The 24939-nt window shown below is 39.7% G+C and overlaps 2 protein-coding genes across 7 annotated transcripts in view; both read right to left on the bottom strand.

The window, feature by feature from the left end:
• LOC109674122 (uncharacterized) overlaps window positions 1–24939 on the bottom strand; it is a 387761-nt gene that overhangs the window by 339600 nt on the left and 23222 nt on the right. The window lies entirely within an intron of this gene.
• Window positions 2914–24939, bottom strand: part of LOC141416615 (uncharacterized) — a 45254-nt gene continuing 23228 nt past the window's right edge. The window contains exons 2-4 of the mRNA XM_074053679.1: window positions 6862–6988; window positions 6599–6650; window positions 2914–5961 (exon numbers count right to left, since the gene is read on the bottom strand). Of these exons, the coding sequence (XP_073909780.1) occupies window positions 4752–5961; window positions 6599–6650; window positions 6862–6988 (1389 nt within the window). The 3' untranslated portion in view covers window positions 2914–4751. The remainder of the gene's footprint in view (window positions 5962–6598; window positions 6651–6861; window positions 6989–24939) is intronic.

Here is a 24939-nt window from a genome sequence, read left to right as displayed (position 1 = left end):
AGCGCAGAAAGACATAAAATAAAGCAATAATTTCATGTATGGAAGTAAATGTATTTTTATGGCAATTATATTCCATAAAAGGTTTAAGAGAAATGAAAAGGGCATATTGCTGAAGCAGTATGGTACCTGCTGTGCAAGCATGAAATAAAGCCCTGTCAAAGAAATAAATGTTTAATTAATTAATTGCTCATCTAGCCAAATTGGATGAAGAGCTTCTGGAATCTTTGGTGGTAGTCACAGAAGTGGTTTTGTTAATTATGATTATTTTGAGCAAGGAGGAAATTTCAGTGATCATGGTGGCTTTGGTGTCAGCCATGGTGGTGGTTAGTATAATGGCAGTGGGGATAGCTATGATGGATTGACAACAAAATTTGGGTTCATGTCTGCCAGAGTAGCTCAAGTTGTAAAGTGTCTGCCTAGCAAGCCTGAGGCCCTGAATTCAAATACTAGTACCCCCCAAAATTTTGGTTGAAGATAGAAAGAAGAGAATTTCTACTCATCAGGGACTGGAGGAATCACTATGAAGACATTGTGATCTTCAGAGCTGAGTATCCCATTACAGACCAAAGTTCCAGTAATGTGTTTACAGGAATATATTTGGGGTAGGGGAGCAGTACTCCCATATTATTTTGAGGGTAAGTTGTCAATACTAAACTTTGGTGCACATCATATTAGTTCTCTAGGTCCCAGAGTAGAAGAGCTGGAAAATGTGGCATTCTCCCACATCTACTGCAAAAAGTAGCACATGGAATCCCTTGGCCCAGGCAGAAACCTACCAGAGGCAGAGCCATTGGACAGAACCCACTAGGGAAATTAAAGGGGACATGCTGGGTTGGGATAGCTGTGGAAAGCCTTTTTGATGACAATGGCTAGGGGGCCCATGGAAGTGCGACCACTGCTTAGACACCCAGAACTGTTCATCTACCATGGGTTTGTGACATTTCAAGCACATGAGGTAAGTGCATGAGATATAAAGCAAAAAAGCCACCAGAAGATCTATGGAGGTAAGGCTACATAGATTTTTCACACAACCCTTGCCTCTGCATGTACAGAAAGCAGAGTGTTGAATCTACAATTATTGTAGCAGGGAATTCAGCCCTCTTAAGTCCTAACAAGAGTAATTCCATCTTTCACAAAGCCAGCATGAGACTCCTGTGACTTGAGGCTATGTGCCAGACTGAAGAAAATGGAAGACATTCTGGACTGAGGATGAGATTCAAGAGGAAGAGTGCCTGCCAAGCCAGTGGAAGCCCTGAATTACAATACATTCCTGCCAAATAAATATTTAATTAAAGTCAGTCTTTCATCACACAGTGTGAAAATGCCTGATGTGATCAGTAGCATCCGCTATAAAATTTCCAGTGTGAAAATATTTCTGGTAAGTTTGAGGGGTTGAAATCCCAAGAATCTTTCTGATTAATGCATGTTTGCATAGGTCCTCCTGACAGGTGGATTAAAAAAAAATCTTAGGTGGATTGGTCACAAAGATTTGGCACTAAGGACATCATTTAGAGGCAACTCACTCCTACATTTCTGTATCTTTCTTAAAGATGTGTGTTGCAATGTACACCCTTCAGTATTATTTCAAGGTGACTCCCTTCTATATTCTCTCTAAAAGATGTTTGTGCTGTGATGCCCTTTTCTGGCTAGCCTTGGATCTGTTCTTCAGTCCCCAACATGCCTTTCCTAGGCTACCTCCTGTCACTAGAAGAGACATATCACAACATGGGCTCTCGGTATTTAGTGTTGTGGTAGTGATATCAGAGTACATTTGCAGTGATGACTCAGGGAAGTAGATTATTCTCCAAGGCCGTACTTGTGAAAATATTTTAAATTTGAAAATTGAAAAATCCCTCCCACCAAAGAACCAATATTAAAAGTTGGAAGGATTCTTCTGAATGTCATTGGGACATCCTGGTAGTTTTTGTTGGTCAAACTAACAAATTTGTACATTCTGCTAAAGCCAGCCCCATGGAGATTTTGGCTTTCAAACTTGACTACTCTCTGCCATCAGCCTTTCATCACTGACACACACTTTAGGTTTCTGGTCATTGTTCTTATGGGATTTCTTGTATTATTTCTGGTGTTTGCCTATCAAAGTTAAGGGGTGATTTTTGTGCATAACTGAGTGTGTTTACTCCTTGTTGTCCTGGTTCTCAGGTATATTTACAATTCTCTAATTCCAGCAACACACTGTAAAGTATGTAGCAAAATCCTCTTTACAAAGTATACTAGGTACAACAAATGCCATAATGCATTTGAATTCAATGGAAAAATAAGGAAATCCCCAAACCAGGGCACCAACAGCTCACAACTTAATCCTATCTGGTGAAAAGGAGCAATCAGGAGGGTTATGCTTTGAAGCTTGCTTGGGCAAAAACTTTGAGGAACTTTATCTTAAAAATACTTAAAACACACACAAAGGCTGTTGGACTGGCTCAGATGGTACACTATCTGCGCAGCTAGCAAAGAGGCCTGAATTCAAATCCCAGGGCCAGCAAAAAAAAAAAAAAAAGAAACAGAAACTGATACTTGGGTCTCACAATAGGCCCAAATTTGTAGTTCCTTTAGGACAAGGAAGAGGCCCAAATTGCATTTCCAACAGAAGGGTTATGAACTAAATTTACACGGGTCTACATAGCAATAATCTTGAAAAAAGAATGAAAAGAAAGGACGAGAGAAAGAAAAGAATGCAAAGTGAGCTATAGACTACTATTAATAACTAATCTTTAAACATTATTATTAAACATGCTTTATAATAACAAAGGGATTAACAAATTGATGTCAGTGGAAAACAAATTAGTCTTCACTGGGTTTCAATGTAAAGAGAAATTTGATTCTTGATAGAACAGTTATCATACAATGGTGGCCAAAACAACAAACACTTTAAAATGAGAAAAGGACAAATCTAGGTTCTACTTGAAAAAATGCTTTTTATTCTCATCTGTGTCTTGGACAATATGCAAATTGCAATGGGAAACATAAAATCTTAACACTTTCACAACTTATCATTTCACATTTTTCATCTCATTTTGAACATCCTAAGTTCAGCCTAATATACATATCCAGTTAAAGTCCCAGTTTCAATATAAAATGTAGAGCATGATGAAAGTCACTATCAAAAAGACACACAAAGGTCTGTCAAAGTGGCTGAAGTGAAAGAAAACCTGGGTAGCAAGCATGAGGCCCTGAGTCCAAATTCCACTCTCACATAAAAGAAATACTTAAGCCACTCCATGCAGCAATTAAGCAAGTCTATTGAAGTGGCTGTCATTATAGGCTGGCACCACAATAAAAAGCATAAACACTGTTTATAAAGAAAAAACTTAGACATACATGTCCCAAAGATCTCTAAGAATGTATAAGCCAATTGCCAGTGACTTGGGCCTATAATCCTAGTACATGAGATGGTGAGGCAGGAGGATCATGGTTGGAGGTCAGCCTGTGAAAACAGTTCAGACCCTTGCTCTGAAATAACTAGGAGAAAATGGACTGGAGGCTTGGAAGTAGAGGTCCTTCCCTGCAAGCAATAAGCCATGAGTCAAGTTTTCTCTTCATACCATCTTTGATGCTATCTCTGGAGGAAAGCAGGTGACATGGCATGCTTTTGCTAACAAAAGTTATATAAATTGGCCAGTGTCATGAGCGTGAGAATGGAGTTCCCTCATGATGTTGAAAGGAAGCAGAATAAGTGAAGGCTTTCCTAAGTACGTCAATACATAGAGTTTCACTCCACTGTGGTATCTTACATGTATTTTTTGGTAATGGGAATGAGAGAAGACATTCCCATATATGTTGGAAGTATAAGGTTCGTCACAGATTCTATTATTTCATTTCTTTGATGGAGAATGGAGTGAATACAGACAATTTCATTATGGTAACACCTATGTATTTTCCCTCCAATGTGAGGACTTTCATGTTTCAGGCCATGGGAAATGAGTGAAGACTTTCCACATTGCATACCTAATACAATTATTCTCCATTTTAATTTTGTATGTTTTGAAGGAGCACTGGAATGTGTGAAGGCTTAGCCACATTACACACATATAGCATTGTGCTACAATGTGAACTGTGTCATGTCAAAGAAGATTACCACACAAGGTAAAGGCTTTCCTACCTTACTTACATTGATAGTATTGAAGAAGACTGGGATGTTTGAACTTTTTATCATATTTGACATGACCCAATTGTTTATTTACACCAAGATTTCTTTCAGGTGCATGAAGGGTACTAGAACTAAGGAAGGCTTTCCACATTTCTTACATCCACTGGGTTTGCCCTGTTTGCATTTTTTTGATGAGTAGGATGGATACTGGATAGAAGGTAGGTTGTCTGTCATTCCTTACATGTATAAAGTTTCTCTGCAGAGTGAGTTTGCATTTGCTAATGTCACTGGAAATTGCTTATATCTATAGCTTTTCTCTCTAGTCTAAGTCCCTGTATGCCTTTTAAGGGTAGTGGGGCATGTGAATACTTTGGCCACATTGGTTACATCCGTAAGGCTTGTTTTCAGTGGGAGTTCTTTCAGGGCTCAAAGGTGACCAAAATGAGTGAACACATTCTCACATTTCATATATCTATAACGTTTCACTTGTGTGAGTTCTATTTGCTTGAAGGTGAGTGTGTTTAGTGAAGGCTTTCCCACATTGCTTAAATCCATAGGGTTTCTCTCCAGTATGAGTCCTTCTATGTCTCTGAAGGTGACTGTATTGATTAAAGGCTTTCCCACACTGCTTACATCCATAGGATTTCTATTCAGTATGAATTCTTTCATGAATATAAAGGTAACTGGCTTTAGTGTAGCCTTTCCCACATTTCTTACAATCATAGGGTTTCTCTCCAGTGTGAGTTCTCTCATGAATTCTGAGGTAACTGGATTGAGCAAAACCTTTCCCACATCGGTTACATCCATAAGGTTTTTCTCCACTGTGAGATCTTTCATGAATACGAAGGGTACTTGAAGCAGTGTAGGTTTTTCCACATTGCTTACATCCATAGGGTTTCTCTCCACTATGGGTTCTTCTATGTCTCTGAAGGTGACTGGCTCGAATAAAGGTTTTCCCACACTGCTTACATCCATAGGGTTTCTCTCCAGTGTGAGTTCTTTCATGAACACGAAGGGTACTGGACCATGTGTAGGATTTCCCACATAGCTTACATCCATAGGGTTTCTCACCAGTGTGAGTTCTTTCATGCATTCGAAGATAACTGGCTTGAGTAAAGACTTTCCCACATTGCTTACATCCATATGGTTTTTGTCCACTGTGAATTCTTTCATGACATCGAAGGTTATACACATGAGTGAAAAATTTTCCACAGTTGTTACATCCATAGGGTTTCTCTCCAGTATGAATTTTTTCATGACTACGAAGGGTACTACAAAAAGTGTAGGCTTTACCACATTGCTTACATCCATAGGGTTTCTCTCCAGAGTGAGTTCTTTCATGAATAAGAAGGGTACTGGAAGAAGTGTAGGCTTTCCCACATTTCTTACATCCATAGGGTTTCTCTCCAGTGTGAGTTCTTTCATGAATACGAAGATAGCATGCATGAGTGAAGACTTTCCCACATTGCTTACAGCCATAGGGTTTCCTTCCAGTGTGAGTTCTTTCATGAATATGAAGGTTACTGGAATGAGCATAGGCTTTCCCACATTGTTTACATGTATAGGGTTTCTCACTAATATGAGAAGTTTTATGAATGTGAAAGGTGCCAGATGGAATGAAAGCTTTTCCACCTTGTTTCCATCCATCAGATTTCACTACATTGTGTACCCTTTCATGGATTAGAAGAGCCTTGCCATCAGTAAAGTTTTTCCCATAAGCATCACACATATTGCTTTTACATGGTGCTGTTCTAAGCAGAGTGTCCTTGCTTACAATGTTCTCTGGAGTGTGTTGAATGGGTTCTCCACATTGAATACGTAGTTTATGTTCCTTGAGTCTCTTTAACACTTCAGGTCTGTAAAAGATTACCATTGTTATCCAATTAATGACTTATTAGGAGAAATTCTGGTGTCTGTTCCTGTGAGGATTTATGAACACAAATGTAGACATGATCTGCAGTAGGCCTGAGGACAGCTATTACCCAAACAGTGGCATTCATAATATGTTCCCATCACACTATTTCCATGTTAGGTGTTTGACAACTCTGAATGAATTTTACTACATTGAAATACACTTAAAGTGCTTTTTGAGATGCCTTGGACCAAAAGCATATTGGATTGTAAAATAAAAGAATGAACACAAGGACAAAGGTTGAAAAATGTGCCAGGGTTTGTGCACAGAGTGGAATTATTTTTGTATATTGAGCAATAGGACAGTGTCTCTTGTCACTTCTTAGGACAAAATAATACGAAAAATGGCACACATCTGACATATCTCTTGTCACTTCATAGGACAAAAGAATACGAAAAATGGCACACATCTGAGTGAATTTTCTGATTGTGGATGCTTAAGTTATTTTTTCAATCTTAGAGAAAATTCTCACTGATTTCAGCAATTTTTAAGTAGATTTTTTTTATGTCAATTTCTTGGTTTTCAAATTTCTTGTCAATGCCACATCTGATGTCACTGATTTGATTATGAGTACAAATTACCTCATATTTCTTTTGGGATTGCTGAAGTCCTCTTCAATGTTTTCATTTTCTTCTTTTGTTTGTAAGATATAGACAAAGAGAAGTCATTAGTATTTAATCGATATGAAAGAACAATTTCAGACCTCAGCTATTTTCATAGCATAATATGATCATGCATGTATATGAACCATTACTGTCCCTTTTTAAACACCCCATGAGGTAACAACATCAATGAGTCACAACAGTAGTGCACAGTTTGAGTAAGGTAATGATGCCATATTTACCTATATAGGACATGTTGCTACAGGTTTCTAGCATGACTTGTCTGTAGAGCATCTTTTGGGAAGGATCCAAACAGCCCCATTCTTCCAGGGTGAAGCTCACAGCAACATCCTCAAAGGTCAGGGGTTCCTAATATGTCCCACACACATTTGTGAGAAGAATTGTGAGTGTCACAGCAGTGGAAACAGAAAATCTCTGTCTTATAAACTCACATGCTGATGTGCTCTCCACATATTCAATGCATTTTATTTTTAATCACACTCTCATTCTCCATCTATACTCACAGGCACTTCACTGTACCTATTTCTTAAATTCAAAGCAGAACATGGTCACAAAAACTACGTGTTATACACTGCGATTTTAGCAATCTACTACCAAATTCTTTCTTCGTAGTTCCCATTGGAGTAATATCAGGTGCAAATAGACTGCAGGAATAATATTTTTAATACATGAATAAAAGTTTTTTACCTGCTGGCATTGCAGAACTGCTAATGGGATAAACCGACCAAATCAAATATAAAGTGTGAAAGGGGAGAGTGTCCTAAAGCAATTTATTCCAAAAATATCCTATTGAATGTATACTATTTATGATTATTTGCACATTTCTGCAAGGTTCACCAGAGGGAGTCTGCCAGAAGAGAGCCCACAATGCACTCACGGTTGTAAATAGAAAGTTGGTATGACAAATAGTATTTAATATCTCTTTCCAAAACAATTTTTTTTTCTGGAGTGGAGCACATCCTTGGTGACTGTATCAAGAGAGAACATTTGGAAGCTTCTACCTGATTTAGAAGAGACCAACACAAATTTAAAGCTAAATAATACACATGAAGAATCATTCACATAAAATTAGTTTTTGCTTGCTACATAATGTACAAAGGAGAAATGTGTCATGTGTTCCTAGAAATAGATGGATTTCAACTAGCTGTACACAATTTGCAATTTCTAAAATACACCTTAAAACTCATGAACAAAACTACTTTTCAAAGTGTAATCAGTGTCATAAATTGCAAAAGGCAGTTAAAAATAATTGGAATAAGAAAGTGATCCCTTGAACCACTTGTGGAGGCCTAATATTGTAATTCTACCAGAAGGACCACAAGGTAAACATTGGAGTGATCTACATAGGAAGAACCACTGTCAATAAAGGAAGAATAATAATGAAGAATGGGAGTGAGCAATGGAAAGAACACAAAGTGTCCTATTGTGTAATATTAATAAACAATGTTCAAACTACATTATCAAGGGCAGTGAACTATAAGAAAGATTAACAAATAGGCCTCAGAGGAAAGGGAACCAGTCTTATCTTGACTTTAAAGTAAGAGAAAATTGATTCATGACAGAAGACACATCATACAATGGTGGATAAGAGCACAAAATCTGGAACCCAGTTTCTCCTTGAAAACACACATTGTATTCTCCAATGTCATAGACAATGATCCAATTGCATGGAAATAGGAAAGATAAAATCTTTTGAAGCCATGGTGTCACAAGCCTGTCTTCCCAGCATTTGCAAAACTAAGGTAGGACCAGCATATGTTCACTGTAATTCTGGCATGCTTCCGTAGTTCAAGAGCTATGTATGAAGTCTGTGTGAAAGTAACACAAAAACAAGAGCATTTGGAAACTCACTACCCAAGAAACATACCAAATGAATGTGGAATGTTAATATATTAGAGTGGCAAAAGACAAACAATGAGGATAAATATCTGCAATGCAAGCAAAACAAAAGGATTAGTGTACTGCATACAGTAATGAATGAGAACGTGATTGAGAAATGCACATGTCTTTTCAACATACGACACCGTGTCTGAATCAAGATCTATGTCCTTGATGTAGGAAGTAGTGGAGTAAAGTTAAGTGTTCAAAATCCAAATACATAAGAAAAGTGTAATGCTTGAATGGATTGGCAATTGATGCAATCTCCACTGACATTTCTTTAATTCTAATTATGAAATATAATAAATAAAATGAATAAATATAAATTACTGAAATGGTTTCTAATAACCACTGGACATATTATTAATGTTAATCAGAACCATTTTTCACATCCTGGAGAAGACTTCCATTAAAGACCTCAAAACCATGACCACTATCAGTCAAAGACAGCACCCAGAAGCTTCTACATGGAATAGGTCTAATACTTTTTCTAACTCCAAAGGGTCAAAAATAGAACACTGTTTATTGAATAAGATGGAAAAAGTAGGGAAAGGATTAAGGTGGCATCCATCTTCTGCAGCCTTCTGTACCCTTTTTATTCACATCTACCAGGGCATCTAGCTACCTCATGTGCATGCATGTCCTTCTACTCCCATCTCCTAGTGAGAAAACTCTAGACTTCTACACTTATATTTCTTACACAGAACATCTCAATTCAGTCACCTGAAGTTTCTACAAAAAAAAAAAGTCAAATGCAAAAACTCAGTCTCTATGACACTACCAAAATGTAGCTATCTTTGACTCTGACCCTCACAGATATTCTTCACGTGCTCATAGAGAAATGTAAATCCAGAATAACTAGACACATCAAAGTCAAAACACTGAAGAGAAAATGGTCCCATGATAGCGACAATTTTAACTTTAAAAAGGAAAGAACACCCACCAGCATTTCCTGTGGCTCACCTGACTTCAAGTACTATGCAGGTTCACACTGGCAATATGCCTCCTCAGGGAAAATGAGACTTTGTTGAGTTCTATAGTTTTATATTACTCTTTGAGGAAAATTCATTGTGTTCATAAAAATATTTTTATTTGGTATTGACTAATGAATTCTGTAAAACTTGCATCCAGTTGGCTGATGAGTATATTGAATTATCTATTATCATTTTCTGCATTTTTCTCCTTTTCAATTTTTGGTTGGAAAGGTTTTGAATTTAGGGCTTTATGCTTACAAAGCAGATTATGTTACAGCTTGAGCTACGCTTTCATTCTTTTTGCCTTGGATATTTTTGGAGATGGGAGCTCATGAAATATTTGCACTTCACCAAAAACATTGAAATATGAAAATAAGTGAATCTTTGAGAAAAGAAATGAATTGCATGGTGGTAGGTCAATTTCTGAGCATAAGCAAGGCCACAGGTTTTATCCCAAGCAGTGGAAGGAACTAAACTTAAACAAAATGATACAAACAAAGAAGAAATGAACAAAACAAATTCAAGTGTTAATTAAACATATAAAAATAGGATTGCCTGTATTACTTTTATTGGTTTCTTCCTAGTGTTATCTTCCTATTTCACACCAACTAATCAATAACTTGCTAAAAATGGCTATTTCAATTTCCAAAGTAAAAAATGATTATAATACACAAGTGAGAATTAAGAACTTGTTGGACCCTGGTGCCTCACACTGGTCACCCTAACTACTTGGTAGGCTGAAGGCAGTAGGATCATGGTTTGAGGTCACCCTGTTCATCTGGGATGGAACCATGTATCACCTCACTAGCATATATTCAGAAACCACTTAAAGGAGCAAAGGATAACAACCAAAGTTCTTCCTATTATTCAAGATATTCTAAGAGTTTTAGTAATTCTGTGCCAGAACTTGTGATGAAGAGCAAATACAGTTTTTTAAATATGTCACCCCAAAAAATAACCTCTCAAGTGAATAACTCCTTTCTTTCAGCTGGAGATCCTAAAGTTCTCTGACTTTCCCATGGTCCATTACAGCTTCCATAATTGTCACAAATTACATTGTGACTAAACAAATTCTATGAAAGAAAATGCAACCAACTAAAAACCTACCCAAGCAAGATAATCTTGGAAACATTAGTGGGTAAGACCACCACGACACCATTCTTCATGTTCCCATTATACTTAGATGCCCAATAAGTGAAACACACATTTGATCTTCCATGTGCCACCTCAAATTCATCATCTTACTTGATCAGCTGAAAAACAACCCTAACTACACAAACTATCCTAATGAAATTCTCTGCTCTTTCCTTCCAGTCCCTGCCTCATCCTCAGCCTAAGCCAGTATATCAACCCCTCCTTTATTGTCACATGAAACACAGTCTCAAGGCTAAAGATCTCTAGTCCAGGAGTTAATTTGGGCCCCGCCCCTCTTTTACACATAACCTTTCAGGTTCTTTTTCTTACTTTTTGCTCCTCTTTACTACTCTTGAAAAAAACAGCCCTTCTTTGCCTTGCCTTGAGGCACTTGCAAACTCTGTTGTTGGGATTGTCCTGCCACTGAAACACTCAGTTCATGTCTTGCCTCAATCTTCATTTCATTTTTGAAAATGTTGTCCAGAAACAGGCCAAAGAGAATATCAGTTATGTTCATAAACCTTTGATAAGTTTCCAATCTCAACTCTCCCATTTGAAACTCAACTGCAAGTGCACCACCACTGCAGTGAGTTGTGCACTCTGACTACTCTGTAAATTTAGGAATTTACTAGAACCCTACATAGCACATGTCTGGGATCTGGTTGTGCATTCAAGACCTGCTTCCACATTTTTACATTGTTCAGGACCATCAATTTTGCCCTGAGAAGTTTGGAAAGAGCAGGGACACCAAGAATCACAGCTTCTGCTGCTGAGAAGTTACTACCTCCCACCATCATCTCATCTGGGGAGAGAATCAAGGGCTCCAGGATTAGTCAGGTTACTCAGAGGTAAAGGACAGAATGACAGGGTCCTGCTCATCTTTGCAGACCCACAGGCAATAGAGAGGATAAAGGGTCACAAGGCACTGCAGGCAATTAAGGCCCCAGACTCCAGCGCTGTGCTGGGAAAGCCAAGGCCTCTCACCCAATGCTTCAAACAGATCCAACTTCCTCATCCTCCTGAGAGCACCCTGGTCACAAATACTACTTTGGCCTGCCATGGTGATTGGGGCTCTGTCCTCCAACCCAGCTGAGCTCACACATAACAGGGAATTGAGACTGAGTCCCACAGAGTCCATATCAGAAGAAATCTCAAGGGATTCAGAAAATGATGGGAACCAGAAAGTCATTTTCCAAAGGTTGGACAATCTAGACAGTTCTTTTCCTCCAAAGACAGTTCTTTTCATTGCTCTTGAACCAAGGCCCTGTCAGGTTCAATCTGTGTGACAGGAGAAGTGATACCCCACGTGGTAGAGTTCCAGGGCCAATAAGTGATTCCAGGCACAGCCCTTAACAGACCAGTCCTCCTCTCTGGATCTTATGTTTCCCAGTGTGGGAATGCATTGTGTTTAAGCAGAACCTGCACCTGGCTTTTCCAAAAGAACTCTATTTCTTTCACATTGAAATGGAGCCAGGAATCTGCTGAGAATATTCCAAACTCAGCATCTAAGGATATAGCCACTGATATCACAGAATGATCAATTTCTAGGACACAACAAGTGAAACTTCAACAGAATAGGACAAAAGGCCTGATGTTGTCATACTATGTTGGAATCAGTCACTTGTCTTTATGGACAAGGATTTCTCACACCTGTTCCCTCAATCTATCCATTATCACCAAAGAAATTAAGAACAAGCTGGGCACCAGTGGTTCACACCTATAATCATAGCTACTCAGATGGCAGAGATCAGGAGGATCATGGTTTGAAGCCAGACCAGGCAAATAATTTGTGAGACCATATTTTGGAAAAAAGACCCTTCACAAACCCAGTTCTGCAAATAAATGAGTTAATAAATAAGAAAAGAAAGAAAGAACATAGCAACAAGTGAGCCCAATTATTAAGTAGAAGTCAAGCTGTAGCTATCACACCAATTCCATACACTCAAAAAAACCCTCAAGCTAATAAAAACCTGTGTTCTAGCAGACAGATCCAAATGTGTCTTGTTTTTCCACTGTACTTCACAGGCTTTCTCAATTTTCCCAAGGTACATTCTGGCAAGACCAACCCCCTTAATGAAAATGCAAACAACTTGCTGATGCAGAGGCTCAAGTGGTACAGGGCCTGCCTAGCAATTATGAGACACTGAGTTCAAACCACAGCACCACAAAGAAAGAAAATAGTAACAGTTGAAATATTACCAAGGCAAAGGAATCCTAGAAAACACACATGATTAAATAGCACCATCTTTAGTGTTCCCATTACACTTACATGTCTTTCCTCAGTAAACCTAAAATAAGGTAAGGCTCACACTTCAGATATTCCCATTTTCTGCCTCAACAACTTTACCTTAGTTGGTCAGAAGAAACAGAACAGCTAATAAGCAAACTCTACTGAACCTTGTCTCCTTTTTACAATCCTGACCTATCCTCAACCTGAGGCAACACAATAAGCCCTTTCAATGGTCACCTGAAGACACTGTTAGCTCAGGGTCAAGGAGCTGATGGTTTCCCCTTTGTTACCCTTCCTCGCCCATAGTCATCCACAACAGTATGCTCCTCCCTAGAAAGCACAGCCCTGCTCTACCTCATCCTTGAGACTCTGCAGACCTCTGAGTTGGTGCTGTCCTGCTACTGTGACTTCAATATGGTCAGTCCCTGTCTCCATCTGAAATTATATTTGAACATACTATCTAGACAACACCAATGATGTCAAGGATTGCAAAAACCTCAAACTTTCAACACCTTCCCAACATGTCCCATTTGTCATGAACCCCACATGTATGTGCAGATCCTTTGCTGTGACCTGGGCAATGCAAACACAGCTTCAGTTTAGGAATTTATGATGGCCCTAAGAAGAACAAGACTGCGGACCTGGCTCTAGTCTAAGATCAGCTTATAGACACTTAGGTAATTCTGGGCAATTACCAATAACCCAAGGATAATGGAGGAAGCCAAAACCTCCCACCACTGAAAGCTGGGGAGACCTAGAGCTCAGGTGCTGAGGAGTCCTAACAGGGATATGTCACTGCACATAGAGGACAGGATGCCTGAGTGTGCCCATCTGAACAGTCCCACCCCAGAGCAGAGAAGAAAAAGTGCAAAGCTGCACAAGTGGCAACTCAGGCCAGAAAATGAAATGATGAACTTGGGAGGACCAGGTCTGTACCAAACTCTTCAGGAAATTTCTTACCTTCTCCTCCTAGGGTCTGGGATGCCAGTTACAAACAATTTCAGGCTTCTTTGGTGAGTAAAGTCCTGCTCACTCACCTGGGACCATGCGCAGGTCACAGTAGGAGAGAAATTAAATTATACAGAATTGCTCTCAGCAGCACAATGTGATCCAGGAATAGGCAGAGATTAGAAGGCATTCCCTGTATCAGTCAGAGGATCCTACTTACACCAGCCTGTGACTCACCAGTTCTCAAGCACTTCTCACAGGCTAGTGAACCAGAACCCACCCCTTGACATCTGAGTAACAGAAGATGTGATCCCCTACCAGGGAGAGTGCAAAAACCAAATAACTGAATGCAGTAACAGCCCTCAGCTGTTCAGGCCTCCTCCCTGGTGCCTACCCACCCCAGCCTAGGGATTCACTGAAGTTAAGCAGAACCTGCTTTTCAGAATGGAGACTTCTTCAACTGGAAAATGGAACCTGGGGTATGGTGAGAGAATTTCACACTGATTTTCCCATGGGGAAAACTTGTGATCTCAGAAAAGTTGTGGTTCTAGGCCAGACCAACAAAATGGAAAAACTTTGCATGAACATAATATAATATCCACTCTTCACACACAAGGAAAAATGACAACAAATATGAAGAAAGAGGAAAATGTGGATCATCAGTTAAAAAGCACTGTAGAAGTTCCTCAGACTGCTTTTCCTAAAAAGCATGGACTCCATACTCAGTCCATGAATCAAATAAATTAACTAAAAGCAGGAAAAAGCATGGCATTTCTCCATTTTCAATCAGTCTTTCTCTGAGCCATTCTCTGCAATCACCTTGCAACCCCCTCAGAATCTAGGAAGGAGAAGATAGGTATTTTCTTCATGACCTGAAACCAAATCTACCCTGAACAATAGACCCTTCTTGGATGGGCCATGCTTCCAATAACAACTCCAGAACTCTCCCAAAACTACAACTGAGTTATAACTACTCCACACCTGTAACTGGAACTGTTTATGCATATCTTTGGCCCTGCCCCCAGTTCTTTGCCTATTTAAATCTATATCTCAGGTCTGTACCCTGCAGATGGTGAACATGAGCTCAGTGCTTAAGTTGCCTCATCCCACAGCATATTCCCTAGCTGTGTAGTAATTCTCCTTTCCCTGCCTTTACCATGCTTCTTTATTTGAAATTGAAGGGTAATTAGCTGGACCTACAATGATGACTCTGAGGACCTTGGGCCCTGGGTCCAAGTTCTATTTTCAAAAGGAGAATATTGATTGCTGAAAAATCTCAGGCAGTGGACTCATTTCACAAAGCTTTTCTTGGGACTGTCTAAAGTAGAATCAAAGGATTGTAGGTAAGCATGTTGAACAAACAGCAAAGTGGAAATACTATGTGTAAAGAAGTTATCAGTAGACTTGGAAATCATAAAAGGATTATATAGAAATTATGAAGATGGATATACAAGAAGTTCAATGAAACAATCACTATAGGGGCTGAATGGAGGACAAGAACCAGAAGAACAAAAAATCAACATGAAAGTAATTAAAATCATGCAGCCAGAAGAGAAAGAAAATACTTTAAAATTCACAGAATGTGTCAACAGTATCTGAATTTTGTAAATTGATGAAAGTTCTCTAGAGAGAAACAAAAACATGGAAGCTCAGAACCTACATCACATAAAGTGTTAAGAAATTTAGAAATGAATGTAAATTTTTTATTTTCTTCCTCACTGCTGGTATTCAAGGAAAACATTTGCTTAAAGTCATTGACTTTAAGCAATGGAATTAAAGCTATGGACTAGGTGATACCTTGTAATAGGAAAAATTAGTAAGAAGAGTTATATATGGATTGAAGAACAATAGTGGGGACATACCAATATGCCTGCCCTGTCCAAGAAGCAGCACATCTTTAATTGAAATGCATGTAGCTTACTTAGAAAAGGATTTTATATGTTCAGGAAATTACTAACAATACATTTTACACATGCTTGATATTATAAAGGGGAATAGAAAATGTGATAAGATAACTAATAAAAGACCGCACCTGTCAGAATGGCTCAAGTACTGTAGTGCATGCCATAGCAATCACAAGACACTAAGTAAAAAATAAGTAAATAAATAGATAAAGGATTTCAGCAATATTGTACTACACCAGCTAAATGCAAAGCACATCATTTTGCTGAAATTATAATAACCATCTGAACTTCAAATTAGTAGAAGAACTCCATTTACACAGAACAAAGGAACAGCAAAAGAAGAATGACAGAGAAGAAAGCATGAGATGGGGGTGAGAGTAACATGAAGGTACAAATATGAAAAATGCTCAACACCACAGGTCATCAGTATAGTAGAAACATCAGCATACAAAGAGGCTGTTCAATGCTAAATGGACAAGTGTAATAAATTAGAGCATCTACATATTTTCAAATCACAGAATAAGCAAACAGCCATGAAACGTTAGATAAAATCATAATTATCGAAACTTCATAGTAAATTAAATATATCCATACTATACTAAGCACCAGTCCCACAGTCCCCACCCTAAAAGAATATTTTGCAAACAGGACAGAACAGTAGGGCAATGTTAAATAATTAAAATGAGCAAAATATTTTGGGTCAACCTCACCACAAGGGATATGGTTTATGGTCTTGAGTCTTTGTGAAAGATCTATTGCTCCAGAAACTGTTGTCATTCACCCACTTTAAGGTGAGGGAAATACTCAGAGTCATCTTCTGACATCCTGTGACCCTAATGAGCTATTTTAATCTTTGTCAATGTACATTGAGTGTTTTAAATGCAAAGTTTATTTTCAGAAACATTATCTGTTCCACCATTTTAGTTTTGCTTAGCATATCTGCATGGTTTATGCCTAACTGCTACCTATGAAGTCTATTCAATGTGTACTCTTTCCTGCATGAACCATGCTTCACTTTTGCTCAACTCCAGTGTCTTGCCTGAATTCATCTCACACAAGACGTAAGTACCAAGAATGGACACTCTGGTAACAATACCAAACATTCCCACAAAGACTCCAAATGTTATGACTTGTGCTGTATTTCTTTGAAATCACTTGTGATAACAAACACGTGGTGTTACCAACACCGACCAACTTTCATACACCAACTAATTGACCTTCAAATCTGACACCATCCAGACTTAGCATAGTCCCTCCAACTTCTGGACAGTGTGAAACACACAACAAGCCACAGCACATGTTTGCTACGTCTGGTCACACAAGTCACCTTCCTAAAGTCATAGAGACCTACACTCTGAGACAACTCATTAGAATAAATGCAAATATTGCCTCAATGGGACTTAGGAAAACAACCAAATATAATCCTATTGCCCCAGAAATTTCAAGAATTTCAGAATCTCTTTGCTGGAAACTGACACAAACACCAAAATTTTAATTTATACTACACACCCACATCATCTTCCAAATGCACCAACTTTTTGCCCCATCAGGAAAAATATAAAGTTGTCTTTCTCTGAGCCTTGGCCTCCCAGACTTGTATTCATTGGCACAAATTACACTCTTTCTAACCATCTATCTCAACATAAAAGGAAAGTGGTGGAATGATTTATTCTGAATGTTGTAACCCTCATAAATATTTTCAATTAACTCACATTTCCACATTTCTGCACTACAAAAGAAGCACAGAATCAACATTGCTCCCATTACCCCCTTTGCAGACTCAGACATTCCCCAGCACACTTCCCAAATACCCTTTTTCTGTATCAAAAATGATTATGAACTAATCATTGCAAATATCTCCAAAATGATTTTAAATAATTACAAGGTGAATTTGACAAATCTGAGCCTGAGTCATCAAAGAAATCACACATTAGTGTCACCATAAAACCATGAAGAACCCAGGTCCCTGTGATTTATGCCTGTAATTCTGACTGCTCAAGAGACAGAGATAGGATGGTCTTGGTTCAAGCCCATGCTAGCAAAAAGTTCTTGAGACCCTATCTCAAAAACACCCACCAGAAGAAAAGTCTAGTGGAGTCATTCACGTGGTAAGACACATGCTTGGCAAGCATGAGGACCAAGCTCAAATCCCAGTGTAGTCAAAAAAACAAAAACCAGGAAGATCCCAGCACTGGTAGATCCTCCCTGTAAACCTAGGTACTGGGGAGACTGACATCAGGCTCACAGTTAAAACCAGCTTAGAAAAATTGCTTACCAGACCCCATTTCCAAATTAAACAGAGAATAATAGACTAGAGATAGGGTTCAAGTGGTTGAGCTCTACTCTATAAATGCTAAGCTATGAGTTCAAACTTCAGTCCCCAAAAATGAAATAAGGAAGCAAACAAGAAAAAGATGATCACAAGAGAAAACTGATTTTGCCAATGTCCATGTCTGTCTACACCCAAATTCTTTCTTCTCCTCTTTTCTCCTCTCTTTGAGAGCAATTTGCCTTTCTGCCTTGAGATGTCTACATGCCTTACTTTTGGGGCTTTCCCCCTAGAATAATTCTCTTAAAGTCGTGGCCAAAGTTAATCAGCATTTTTTTTATAAAACAACATTCTAGAAACCACCTGTGGAAAATGAAGAGTTAAGTCAGGAATGGCAAAAAGTGTCCCTGCCACTAAGAAGCCAATCACGTGCACATGTGGATTTACATTTCCAATGAATCTGGCAATGTACAGGATTCATGGAAATTTAGGAACTTACTGGCAGCACTAAGAAGCACTGCATTGAGGGGAAAGGGCATAAAGTTTAGCTCCTCCTTCCCTTGAACCTGATGAACTCAGAGGGAAGCCAGGTCCCAGTAAGGAGTTATGGGGACTCTGCACAGGAGTGCCCTGTCCTGGCACAAACTTCATAAGAATTTGGGAGTCTCCCCAGCCACATCCATCTCAGGGACAGGATTTGCAGACAGGGTCTCCCAGCAGGGCTGTGAGCTGGGAGCAAATCACCTCACAAGGACACAGGATGGGGTTCAAGACTTTAGTCCCACCAGTTCCCTCCAGTGGCAGCAGACCTAGGCCCCGACACTGTGATCAGGGCACAGTCTCTGGAATGAACAGGGCCCAGTCAAAACCACCACTACTTCTGGCTCCAAGAGTCCCTCCACCCATCACTGCAGAAGCTCAGTTGCCTCTCACCATTTCCCTCTTCTGACGTGTCCATGTGACCTCGCTATGGTCCTGCAGTCAGAAGATTTCACAGAACAGGTGAAGCTGTGTAGCCTGAGCAATGTCCCATCAGCAGGTGCATGGCAAATATAGCAATAATGAGGAAGGCAACATGAGTTGCCTTCCACTTTCCCCCTCATTGGATGGGTGGTGCAGAAAATTAAACAGCCACAAAACCAAGATGATCACAGGAGAAAACTGATTTGGCCAATCTCCATGTCTGTCTACACCCAAATTTTTCCTTCTGTTTTTTCCTCTATTTGAGAGCAAATTACCTTTCTTTCGTGCCTTTCCATCTAGAGTAATACTCTTAAAGTCAGTCTAAGTTAATCAGCATTTCAGTATAGAAAAATATTCTAAAAACTACCTGTGGACAAATAACTGTTAAGTCAAGAAGAGTAAAAAGTGTCCCAGCCACTCAGAAACCAACCATGGGCACATGTGGATCTGCATTTACAAAGAATCTGACAATGTGCAGAATTTTGGGGAATTTATAAGCTTATTGGCAGCACTAAGAAGCACTGGATTTAGGACACAGAGGAGAGAGTTTAGCCCATGCTTCCATTGTACCTGAAGGATTTAAAGGGAAGCCAGGTCCCAGTAAGGATTTATAGGGACACTGCACAGGAGGGCATTGGCCCAGCACAAACTGCATAAGTACTGGGTGGTATCCCCAGCCACTTCAGTTAGCCAGATACGAATTTTCAGGCAGAAACTCCCAGCAGGGCTGTGGGCTGGGATGAAGTTGCCTCACAGGGACATAGGACTGGGTTCAAGGAAATGAGACCACTGTCACCCAGCATGCGGCAGCAGACCTAAGCTGCAACAGTGTGATCAGGGCCCAGTCTCCAGAACCCACCAGACAGGGCCCAGTCAAAACCACCAGTGCTTCTGGTTCCCACAGTCCCTCCACCCAGCACGGCATATCCCCAGCCACCCTCTCACCATTTCCCTCTTTTGTCCCTTCTGGGTGACCTCCCTATGGTCCTGCAGTCAAGAGATTTCACACAGATACTGGAGCTGTGTACCCTGACAACTCTCCCAACAGTAGATACACGGCAACTATGGGGATAATGTGGTAGGCAACCTAGACCTCCTGCCAATGTCTCCAGAATAGCTAAGATTACAGGAGGGAGCCTCAAGTTCCTGGCTTAAGTTCTCATTTAATTGTGCGTTCCCCGTATTCCATTCTTTTTTCACTATTAGAATGTCAATTTTTTTGACTTTATTAATTTGTTTTATATTCTTTAACTTTGCAATGTATATTCGCAGTTTATGTTAATGCAGTTTGTTTCTTTGTGTGTGTGTGTGTGTGTGTGTGTATTACTATGGGTGTAGACCAAAAACTTGTAATTGCTAGGTAAGCTCTCCAGTGGAGAGCTACATCCCTGTATGTTTTTATTTTAGGACCCAATCTCACTAAATACCCCTGAATGGCATCCAACTGATAATCTTTCTGCAATATCCTCCCCAGTAGCTGGAATTTCAATTATGTAGCAAAACAACTGAGTCTTTCATCCACATTTTTGCAATTCTGACATTTGAACTGTTGCTGAGAACTTCAGCAGGCACATCCAAGGCCTGCAGTACACTTTCAAAAAACATTACACAGGTTCGGGCTTAATGTATGTATCATGGAATGCTCCAGAATCTTCCCTTCCATACCTATATTCAGTTGCTCTCATTCATCATTTCTTCTCAGCAACTGTAAGCACCCAGTACTTACATTTATGTATGATAACAAATATGAATAACTGATTTTGCAGTCTAGAGGCATGGCTCATGTGTTAGACCATGTGCCTAGCAAAATTGAATCCCTAACTTTAAGCCCCAGTGTGCGCAAGGGAGAGAAAGGATTTGGTGTATGTTCACTTAATTCTTTTCAGTTCTCTTTCTTCTGGGATCTTTATTTCTAACTACCTTTTCCTTCTCTCCAAAACCTCATTGCAAGTTTTGCAATACCAGTGCACATGTGATATATTCTGTAAATAATATTCAATATTCATCCTCTCGTCCCAAACAAAAAACTTAAATCGCTTTAGGAAGAGGTGTGCAATCTTAGCTGCCAAAAGAGAAGATTCTCAAAATCCAAGTCATCTCTTAAATGTGAGGAGGTGTGGCTTAAGAAGTAGAGCACCTGCTTTACAAGTGCAAAGTCCCGAGTTCAAAACCCAATTCCACCAAAAAATATGTAATACATCTTTTTTTGTAGCATTAAAGAGATGATGAAAACTATGAATTATAAGATGGTTTTGTAAAGGATGGCAAAAATGAAGTGCCTAAAATCAGTTCCAGATGCAATGCAAAAAAAGGGAGCTTGTTTTTGTAGGTAATTCAGAAATATCCTAGTGTGTGCTGGTTTGTGGTGGCTGATGCCTGTCAACTCATCTACTCAGGAGACAAAGATTTGTGGGATCATGGTTTGAGACTAACCTGTGCAAAAAGTTAATGCAACATCATCTCAGACAATAACTCTGTATGGTGGTATTTGCAAATAACTCCACCTACATGGAAGTTATCAATGGAAGGATTATAGTGTGAGGAAGTCATAATCAAACTGGGAGGCCCTACATGAAAAATAACTGAAACAGCACTAAATAACTTGGGAGCGTGGCTTGAGCTCCAAATGCCCATGTCCATGGTCATATATGTGTGACAGAGCCTGTCAGGACAGAGCAAATCAGGGAAGGATGTTGTGCTTGGGATCTTGTCAAAGACTTCAGCTACTGGTGGGCAGTTGGGTGGGTGCAGTGGAGTGGACATATGGGGAGGAGTAGAGGTTTGCCTGGAAGAGCCTCAGGGTTTTCCCTGCTTGATGCAGTGAGCAAGGGGTGCAATCAGCCCTTTCTCAGCCGTCTGTTAATAAAGTCCCCTCTGTGTCCAAGGAAAAAAATAAAGAAAAGCAAAGAAATATGAATTCTATTCTCTATATCATTGACAAAGATCAAATTGCATTTTTAATTAGAAAGACAACAAAAACAAGAATAACAAAAAGACCACACCTTAAAATGTTCAACATCAGGGCTGTTGAACACAAAAAATACATTTTCAAAACATAAATACAGTTTAATACTAGACAAAATTAAATGATTTTTGTCATTCCAACATTTCACAAAAACACAATAAATAAGCATATATCCAGGAAAGTTCAAGTGATAAATTCATACCATCAAATTTAACTAACTAAATTTTATTTAATCCATGTATCCATAAAAGAATTTTTCCCAATTCTGAGTAAAATTTATGAAACATGCATGCTAAGGCATCATTTATCATTAAAATCTTAAAGACAAAAAGCAAAAAAATTCCTAACTGCTGAAGTAAACAGCAATTTCACAGAAAAAAGATTCTAGAACAGAAACAAAAGATAAGCTGCTCAAGGATGCAGCCTGTTGAACCTACACTACATGAGGAGAAGCTTGTACACATTTTTAAATTAGAGACCCCAGACTCTGTGCAGATGCAGCCCATGGTGGCTCACTTTGAGGAAGGGAGTGAAAGGAACCTACAAAACCAGGAAATTTCACTTGGGAACCTTCACACACACAATTTTCCCCACTTCCATGGTGAAATGACTCTCTATGACACAGGCTCATTTGGAAAGGTGTGAAACTCTCATCCAGAGCCAATTTAATATTCAGAGCTGTGCTGTCACTTCCTGGCATTGATAAAATCAAATGAATACCTCAACACCAATGGGTTTCCCATATTTTAATTCTGAGGACAGTCTGCAATGCAGAGCTGTAGACATTCGGCAAGTTTAGCACTGAGTCCCAGATACTGGCAGCACTGTAGGTTCCAGTCCCACATGTGTCTGTTGTGTATGGTTACCATTCCCCCCCCCCTTTTTTTGTTGTTGTTGTTGTTGTTGTACTGGGGTTTGTATCCAGGTCCTCAATCTTGCTAGGTAGGTGCTCTACCATGTGAACCACTCCAACAGCATTTTGGTGTGTTCAGTATTTTTGAGATAGGTTCTTACAAATGATTTGCTCAGGCTGGCTAATTTTCCCAGGGCTGGCTTCAAACCAATATCCTTCTGACCTCTACTTTCAAGAAGATAGGATTGCATGGTGCAGAGAACCATTTCCTATCTTGAAGTTATCTGGTGATGGCACTGTGCACCATCTTACTAGTATCATAAAGACACTACCTAAAAAAGACCAAAAGAAGCAACCAAAGGTGCTCGGATTGCTCAGGACATTCTCAGTTTTACTTACTGCAAAGCAGAACCTGGGACCAAGAGCCACACAAATATACTCTGAAATTAATAGCCACTTTACCCAGCAGGCACAAACCAAAGGTATCTGGTCTTTTTACACAACAGGCATTCTCAATTTTCACAAACTACATTGTGACTAGACCAATGACCTGAATGCAAATGCAAACAAACTGGTGAAAATTTACCCAGGATTACCCAAGTGACCCTGCTGAACACTGGTGATTAAAGACCACCACCCCACCATCCTTCCTATTATCATTACACTTAGATGTCCTTCCTTTTAAATCTACAAGAAGGCAAGCACAGACTTTCAATTTCCACACTGTATGCCATAAAATCAATAGCTTAACTGATCACAAGGAACTTAACATTCATTAAGCAAATTGCCCTGCATGTTCTCTGCTTCCTCCAGGTCTGGGATCTCTGACCATGTGCAATAAGAACCAGCAAATGACACCTCCTTTACTGACACTCTAAGGACAGGCTGGTCTCAGGAAAAGATGTTCTGCTATAGGAGCAGATGGTGTCCTTCCATCATCCTTCATCACTAACCTTCTTTCTCCTCCTGCAAAAAAAACAACTCTAAAGCAAGCACATTCTTTTGGAGGGGGTGGTACTGGGACTTGAACTCAAGGCCTCACACCTGCTAGTTGGCACTCTACCACTTAAGCCACTCCATAAGACCTCCCAATTTCTTTGGATGTTTTCTCCTCTGGTTAACAGCAAAGCTCTTCTGTGTAACAATTGCAGTGCCTGCATACTTTACTTTTGGGGAAATCCTCTAGTGTAATACATAAGCCAAAATCATGCCCTGCATTAGTCTTGATGTCATTATAAAATGAGAAACAGTCTGAGGACAGTAACAGGTATGTGAGAGAGGGGAATGAGTCCCCTCTCCACTGCAAGGGCAACAACGTTTACATGTGGTTGCTTGTTTCCAATGGGTCTGGCAATGTGGGGGATACACAGACATTCAGGGATTAGTGGCGGCACTAAGAATCCTGGGTCTCAGAGGACAGTTTCTGGATTGAAGTCCTGTTTACCCTGAACCTGAAAGTCTCTTAAGAAACTCAGAAACTCAACCTAGAGAATGAGAAGAGAGTATACACTGCATTGCAGTGCTCCTTCCCCACCCAAACTAAACAAGCCCAGAGTGCCCAATGAATACCCTGCCAACACCACACAGATTGGCAGCCTCATGCATAGCTAGGCAGAATCACCTCACAGGGACAATCCAGAGAGTTCAGAGAGTTCATGACACTCTGCCTGGCCCTACCCTGCAGGTTTCCAGAGCCAAAGAATGAGTATCATCAAAAGTGGGATGAATGCATACATTGAGAACATGACTGTGGCCCTGTATACCAAAATCTGGAGCCTTGTCGTACTGTCACCATTTGCAGCTGCTGTTGCAGTCAGATGTCCTCTAAGGTTTTGGACTCAGTGTAAATCACTCAGCTGCCAAACTGATGGTTCTGAAAGACTCTCATTACTGGACACTGGGCCACATGGCACATAGCTTGGTGACCCATTGTACATCATGGAACATTTACACTGATGCTCACTATTGTACTCACAGGGTAGAAGCAGCCCCTATGATTGGCTAATGATTTAGGACAAGAAACTCAAGGCTGTAGCGACTGGATCAGTATGCTATTCCTGGCTGTGCTAATTTATAGGATAGTTCAATAGCCAATTCTCAGGCTTCCTCATTTCTAGAAAGTTCTCATGGCTCCCCAGAACAGGCACCTTCTTTATATTATACATCTGTCCCTTCATGCTT

The sequence above is a fragment of the Castor canadensis genome, chromosome 14, assembly GCF_047511655.1.
Source record: "Castor canadensis chromosome 14, mCasCan1.hap1v2, whole genome shotgun sequence".
NCBI lineage: Eukaryota > Metazoa > Chordata > Mammalia > Rodentia > Castoridae > Castor > Castor canadensis.
The sequence above is the reverse complement of the archived record's forward strand: the minus strand, read 5'-3'. Positions and strand labels throughout refer to the sequence as shown.